The sequence below is a fragment of the Myxine glutinosa genome, chromosome 6 (assembly GCF_964187855.1).
Source record: "Myxine glutinosa chromosome 6, kmMyxGlut1.1, whole genome shotgun sequence".
Taxonomy (NCBI): Eukaryota; Metazoa; Chordata; class Myxini; order Myxiniformes; family Myxinidae; genus Myxine; species Myxine glutinosa.
In genome coordinates this window covers 77,204,754-77,212,597 of record NC_136266.1, presented here as the reverse complement: position 1 = coordinate 77,212,597, position 7,844 = coordinate 77,204,754, and the positions used below count along the sequence as shown (strand labels likewise).

Sequence of the window (7,844 nt, the reverse complement as noted above, 5' to 3'; positions counted from 1 at the left end):
TTACTGTGTGTGTGTGTTACTGTGTGTGTGTGTTACTGTGTGTGTGTGTTACTGTGTGTGTGTTACTGTGTGTGTGTGTGTGTGTGTGTGTGTGTGTGTGTGTGTGTGTGTGTGTGTGTGTGTGTGTGTGTGTGTGTGTGTGGTGTGTGTGTGTGTGTGTGTGTGTGTGTGTGTGTGTGTGTGTGTGTGTGTGTGTGTTGTGTGTGTGTGTGTGTTACTGTACTTTAAGGCAAAATGCCGTAGTGTTCTGCCGACAGGTGCACAAATTGTGACGGAGGACGACGATCAAATGTGTGTGTTAATGTATATATACATATACACATATACAGTCGTGGCCAAAAATATTGGCACCCTTGCACTTTTTTCAAATAATTCACAATTTTCTCCTAAAAAATAAGTTGTAATTGACAAAAGTATTTGGTCTCCACAAATCTTTATTTTACTGTTTATATTACAGAACCTTTGTTTTTGATTCAGAACTTAATATATCCTTTTAAATCAGAAAATAAAAATAAATGGTATTGACAAAATTATTGACACCCTCAACTTAATATTTGGTAGCACAGACTTTGGACAGAATAACTGCAGTCAAGCGCTTCCTATATCCATGAATGAGCTTCCTACACCTCTCCCCTGGCAGTTTGGTCCACTCTTCTTGTGCAAACTGCTCAAGTTCTCCCAGATTTGAAGGGTGCCTTCTCCCAAATGCTGTTTTCCGATCGCCCCACAGATGTTCTATGGGATTTAGATCTGGACACATTGCTGGCCACTTCAGAACAGTCCAGCGTTTTCTCTAGAACCATTATTGGGTGCTTTTTGAAGTGTGTTTGGGGTCATTGTCCTGCTGCAAGGCCCATGACCTTCGACGGAGACCCAGCTTTCTGAAACTAGGTTGAACAATGCACTCCAAATTGCCTTGGAATCTCCTGATTTCATGATGCCATGCAACTGATGCACCTGATTTCATTTCATGATGCCATTTTAATGATTTCGTGATGCAGCACAGCAACCCCAAAACATCACTGAACCTCCTCCATGTTTGACTGTAGGGAAGGTGTTCTTTTCTTTGAAGGCTTCATTTTGTTTTCTGTAAACATAGAGATGATGTGCTTTGCCAAAAGCTCTAATTTGGTCTCATCTGTCCACATGACATTCTCCCAGAAGGATTTTGGCTTGTTCAGGTGTGCTTTATCAAACTCCAGTCAGGCTTTCTTATGTCTCTCTCTCAGCAGTGGGGTCCTCCTGGGCCTCTTACCATAGAACCCCCTTCCATTGAGTTGGCGACGGATGGTGCGAGTTGAAACTGTCGTACCTTGTGTCTGAAGGTCAGCTTGAATCTGGTTGGCAGTTGATCAAGGTGCTATCTCCATCATTCGAACAATCCTTCGCTGCAATCTTCGATCAAGTTTTTTCTTACGGCCACGTCAAGGGAGGTTGGCTGCATTGCCATGAACTTAACTTCCTGATAAGATTGCGTACTGTGGACACACGAACATCAAGGTCTCTGAAGATGACTGGAGATTGTCCGTGCTTGGCTACAATCTTGTGTCTGACCTCCTCAGACAATTCTCTGGTTTTCTTTTTTTCTCCATGCTCATTGCAGTACACACAGTGACACAAAACAGCAGAATGACTCCTTTTCTCTATTCAAACTGGTTGAATGAGTGATTTTTATATTGCAGGCGTCTGCAACTCACCAGAGGTGAATTCAATTCCAAAGTAAAGGAGAATCACTTTCTTAAAATCTTATTATTTCTAACAAATTCGAAAAGGTGCCAATATTATCCCGGCCATTTTACAATTTCTGTGTAGAATAAGCTAAGATTTAGTAATTGTTCCACTGCAAACCAAACAAATACATATGTGGATACCAAAATATTTTTTTATTTCAACAATTTTCTGGAAGAAATAGTGCATTATTTGAAAAAGTGCAAGGGTGCCAATATTTTTGGCCACGACTGTATATATATACAGATATATACATCTACACACACACACACACACACACACACACACACACACATATAGATATACACACACATGCAGTCGGACCCTGGTATTCGCGGAATTCGCGTATTCGCGGTTGATAAATGTGACGTTTCTCTATTCGTGGGAAAATGCGAATTCGCAGTTTTTCAAGGGCGCAAAAAATAAATTCACGAGCCGCTAGCTTAACACATTTATAAAACCCATCTTTTAACAGGCATGCAAAAAGCACCTGGACATACGCAAAAAACATCTTCTACGAGCCACGAGCATGACCTGCTGTGTGATATGTGCTTTCATGGCTTTTGCGGCTGCAAATTTTTGCTGGCCTATAATCGAGAGCTTCACGGGGTATCCCACCAAATGTGTAAACAAGTCAACTTCGTGAATTATAGAAGGCAAATGCTTCATTAAATCGATTACAGTTTGCAATTTACGGTAAAGCATATATGTATGTATAATGTATATACAGTCACGTGAAAAAGTAAGTACACCCCATGTAAAGTTTTGACTTTTTCAACATATTTCAACATACAGCTATTTGATCTTCATTTCAACAATATTGATAGATAACAGTGATATAATATAACAAATATCATGAAGCATTTACATTTTGTAGTCCATTGTATAATTTAAATAAACATAAATGCAAATTTCGCATGTGGAAAAAGTAAGTACACCCTTCGCTCTAATAGGTGGTATTGCCCCCTTTGGCAGAAACAACCTCAAGTTGGCATTTCTTATAACTGTCTACCAGTCTCTGACATCGACTGGGAGAAATTTTTGCCCACTCCTCCATGCAGAATTCTTTCAGCTGTGCGATGTTTGAGGGGTTTCTTGCATGCACAGCTCGTTTCAATTCCCCCCACAACACCTCGATGGGATTTAGATCCAGACTTTGACTTGGCCATTCCAGAACCCTCCATTTCTTTCTTTTCAGCCATTCCTTGGTGGATTTACTGGTATGTTTAGGGTCATTGTCATGTTGCAAGGTCCACCTTCGGTTGAGCTTCAACTTTCCGACAGATGGCCTCACATTATCCTCAAGCACCCTCTGGTACAATGAAGAATTCATAGTGGATTCTCTGATGGTGAGCTGCCCAGGCCCTGATGCAGCAAAGCTGCCCCAAACCATAATATTTCCACCACCATGCTTTACAGTTGGTATCAGGTTCTTGTGGTCAAATGCTGTCTTTGGTTTTCGCCAAACATGTCTTCTGGTACTGTGGCCAAATAGCTCTGCCTTTGACTCATCTGTCCAGAGCACATTGTTCCAGAAGTGCTGGTCTTTGCCTGGTGTTCATTGGCAAACTTTAGTCTTGCCCTGATGTTCTTTCTGGACAGCAAAGGTTTCCTCCTGGCACACCTCCCATGTAGATCAAATTTGTGCAGCCTCTTTCTAATGGTAGACTCGTGCACTTTGACATCAACAGTGGCAAGAGCTACCTGTCGGTCCCGTGATGACATTCTGGGGTTCTTCGAGACTTCTTTCAGCATCTTGCGGTCTGCTCTTGGGCTGAACTTGCAGGGACGGCCTGGCCTGAACAAGTTGGCAGATGTTTGGAATCTTCTCCACCTGTAGATGATCTTCCGGACATTCGAATGATTGATTTCAAATTGTTTGGAGATCTTTTTAAATCCCTTCCCAGACTCGTAGGCATCTATAACCTTCTTTCTGAAGGCCTCAGAGAGCTCTTTTGATCTCGGCATGGTGACGCCGCACACTTCAACAACAAAGAGCAAACCAAACTAAATGTCTGAGGTTTAAATAAGACAGGTTCCTCCAAGATCCTCTCTAATGATGTTATATTCATTTGCACCTCAGCTGGTGCACCTGATTCTAATTTTAGGTATTTGAAGTAGTGATAAATGTAGGGGTGTACTTACTTTTTCCACATGCAAAATTTGCATTTATGTTTATTTAAATTATACAATGGAGTACAAAATGTAAATGTTTCATGATATTTGTTGTATTATATCACCTTTATCTATCAATATTGTTGAAATGAAGATCAAATAGCTGTTTGTTGAAATATGTTGAAAAAGTCAAAAGTTTACATGGGGTGTACTTACTTTTTCACGTGACTGTATATTTGTGTATATATATATATATATATATATATATATATATATATATATATATATATATATATGTATATGTATATATATATATATATATATAATCACGTCTGAAGCTCCCGTTACAGGAGGAACCTCAGTGCTGAGTTACACTTGGGAGATTGACCGAAGAATCGTATTACTTATTACACTGCATTTGTTTAATTGATTCAAACTTTGCTGTTCTCCAAGCAGCTTCATTTGGGCTGAAATAATGGCAGAACACAGAAGCAGATGGGTGAAACACATTTCTTACCTTTAAAGGGATTTATTTGTAAAATAAACAGGGAAGAACCAACTTTCACATACTCTTCAATCTCACTCTTCCCTCCAGGTCTTTCCAAAACAGCTGTTCAACACCATCTTTAATCATCCACCATCCAAAACCATGATTTTTTTGACTTCCATTAACCCTCTCCAAGTCCACTTCTTTCTGAATTTCCAGTTTTTTCCTTCCTGAAAGTTTGCTTCTGTATCCATCTTATCTACCCCGTTCATCCTCCCCTCCCACTCATTCTTCTGCATGTCCCTTATTTGTCTGTCTCCCTCTATTTTATCACTCACCCCTGCTGTTTGTGTGTTTCTCTCTTTTTCTGCTGTTCCTTTTGTCCTGTTATGTCCTGATCTGTCCAATGGATGGTACTTTCTCTTCCACAAGCCTCGACTTTGTATACATAAAGGTGCAAGCCCATCATTTTGCATCTCCCCATCCTAGTGCTTGTGGATCCAATGCTCATTGCTCGAATAAACTGTGTCCTTTGCCCACAGATGGAAATGGTCCATGCCCTGTGCTTAAAGGGAGTATTGGACTGAAGTTGGCCTGCTTGTTCAATTCCTTCAAGAGCGTGTCTTTGGAGAACATGCAGGACAACCGTGTGGTGGCTCGAGTGAATGTGGGAAAACTGGGCCCAGAATTCCCTGTCATGCAGGAAACCATTGGGAAAATTATACAGTTATGCGAGGACAATAAAATACACCCTCTACTCGGCAGCTCCTTCCCATTTAATGAGGTTAGTAGTGGGTATTATGGGAGAACAACATAAAAATCAGACTGTTCCTATACATATATATATATATATATATATATATATATATATATATATATATATATATATATATATATATATATATGTATGTTTTGGGGTATGGATGAAATACCATAATGAAATTCGGAATGTGTAGATTCGTATCCTCCGAGTGTCATGAGGAAGAAGAAAGCACATCGATGTAAATTAAGTTAGGCTCACTTTACGGGTAAGAGCGTTTATGTGTCTCCACACGGAGTGGAGTTGTTATTTAGGTAGGTATTATGGGTAATATTTCCCCTGTGTGTAAAGGCCTCTTGTAATTTTGCCCTTCGTTTTGGAGTTCATCAAAAAGCCATGCCACAAATGCTCCATTCACCCACAACACCGGCAGGGCTAGCAAAAACCTCACAGCTGCTTGATAGGACTAAACCCCGCCCCTCCTACAACGGACGCCAATGTCACGCGGACCTTCTCAATTAAGGACTAGGCTCCGCCTTGATGTGCGTGTAAAAGGAAACCATGCCCCGAGCTTTGCGGGTGGTTGAGGAACGATGGGGTGATTCAATCGCTCTCGGCGATTGGTGATGTGACGTCAGGCAGCTTGGGCTGAAAAGGATAAGGAGGAAGATTCCACCTGAATCGCTCTCTTTTTGTTCTGGTTTTGGTCGGAGCGGTCTCTCTTGCCTGTTCGTTTGCCTCGCACCGGCGGCTGGCTGTGGACGTGACTTTGCGCGTGCATTTTGCGTGTTTTCCTGAGCAGGGACGCGGGACCTGTGAACCACACAAAACCCTCCTTGATACCGGAGCTAAGTGGCTGCACTATATTGAACATTTATTTTCGTTATTTTTCCCGTGCTTGTGTCTTTGAGTCCATGTGGAAAAACCCTCATTTAGAACTTTTACTTTACCTCACCTTCCCTGTTACTTTGCATTATCTATCTATAATTCCAGTAATCTCTGTGTGTGTGTGTGTCTGTGTGTGTGTCTGTGTGTGTGTCTGTGTGTGTGTCTGTGTGTGTGTCTGTGTGTTTGTTTGTCTGTGACCGCTGTTTCTCGACAACCACGGGTCCGATATACTTGAAACTTGCCAGGTATATTGCTGGGGACCTGAGGATGTGCCTTTTCAAGGTTCCATATTAATCGGAGAAGTAGTTACCGAGCTATGGCGATTTAGCCGTTCGCCGTTCGCTTTGGCTTTGCGAATGGACCAAACCATTTCATGTAAATAGAGGGGGGGGGGGTTCTACCGTACTCGCAAGCCGTTCGCTTTGGCTTTGCGAATGGACCAAACCATTTCATGTAAATAGAGGGGGGGGGGGGGTTCTGTGGTCGTTACTGCCACGTGGTTTCAAAGTTTTTTTTTGTTGTTGTTGTTTGCACGCATGTTTTTTTGCACCCACGTACGGGCACGCCCTAGTTTAAATAAACCGCGTATTGATTGCATTTCATTATCGTACCTGTCTTGTGAGTATATTCATTCGTGGGGCGAGGAATAAACTCCCGCCGCGGCCGCCTGTTCAGGTAAGGTCTTGGGTCCTCCCCCGTGCGCACCAAAGAGATAATCCCACCAGTTTCAGCTGATATGCCTCAGAGTAAAGCTCTTTTGGCCAACCGTCACCCTAAGGTGTTCAATATATATATATATATATATATATATATATATATATATATATATATATACATACATATATATATATATATATATATATATATATATATACATACATACATACATACAGTCACGTGAAAAAGAAAGTACACCCCATGTAAAGTTTAGACTTTTTCAACATATTTCAACATACAGCTATTTGATATTCATTTCAACAATATTGACAGATAAAGGTGACATAATATAACAAATATCACGAAAGATTTACATTTTGTAGTCCATTGTATAATTTAAATAAACATAAATGCAAATTTCGCGGGTCGAAAAAGGAAGTACACCCCGACATTTATTTACTACTTCAAATACCTAAAATTAGAATCAGGTGCACCAGCTCAGGTGCAAATTATTAGATCATCGTTGGAGAGGATCTTGGAGGAACCTGTCTTATTTAAACCTCAGACATTTAGTTTGGTTTGCTCTTTGTTGTTGAAGTGTGCGGCGTCACCATGCCTAGATCAAAAGAGCTCTCTGAGGCCTTCAGAAAGAAGGTTATAGATGCCTACGAGTCTGGGAAGGGATTCAAAAAGATCTCCAAACAATTTGAAATCAATCATTCGACTGTCCGGAAGATCATCTACAAGTGGAGAAGATTCCAAACAACTGCCAACTTGTTCAGGCCAGGCCGCCCCAGCAGGTTCAGCCTGAGAGCAGACCGCAAGATGCTGAAAGAAGTCTCTAAGAATCCCCAGAATGTCATCACGGGACCTACAGGTAGCTCTTGCCACTGTTGATATCAAAGTGCACGAGTCTACCATTAGAAAGAGGCTGCACAAATTTGATCTACATGGGAGGTGTGCCAGGAGGAAACCTTTGCTGTCCAGAAAGAACATCAGGGCAAGACTAAAGTTTGCCAATGAACACCTAGGCAAAGACCAGCACTTCTGGAACAATGTGCTCTGGACAGATGAGTCAAAGGTAGAGCTATTTGGCCACAGTACCAGAAGACATGTTTGGCGAAAACCAAAGACAGCATTTGACCACAAAACCTGATACCAACTGTAAAGCATGGTGGTGGAAATATTATGGTTTGGCGCAGCTTTGCT

General features: G+C 41.4%; 1 protein-coding gene across 1 annotated transcript in view; it reads left to right on the top strand.

Moving 5' to 3' along the window:
• Positions 1–7,844, top strand: part of LOC137413302 (synaptic vesicle membrane protein VAT-1 homolog) — a 52,957-nt gene that overhangs the window by 34,264 nt on the left and 10,849 nt on the right. Inside the window, exon 5 of the mRNA XM_068098694.2 lies at positions 4,873–5,114. Coding sequence (XP_067954795.2) covers positions 4,873–5,114 — 242 coding nt within the window. The remainder of the gene's footprint in view (positions 1–4,872; positions 5,115–7,844) is intronic.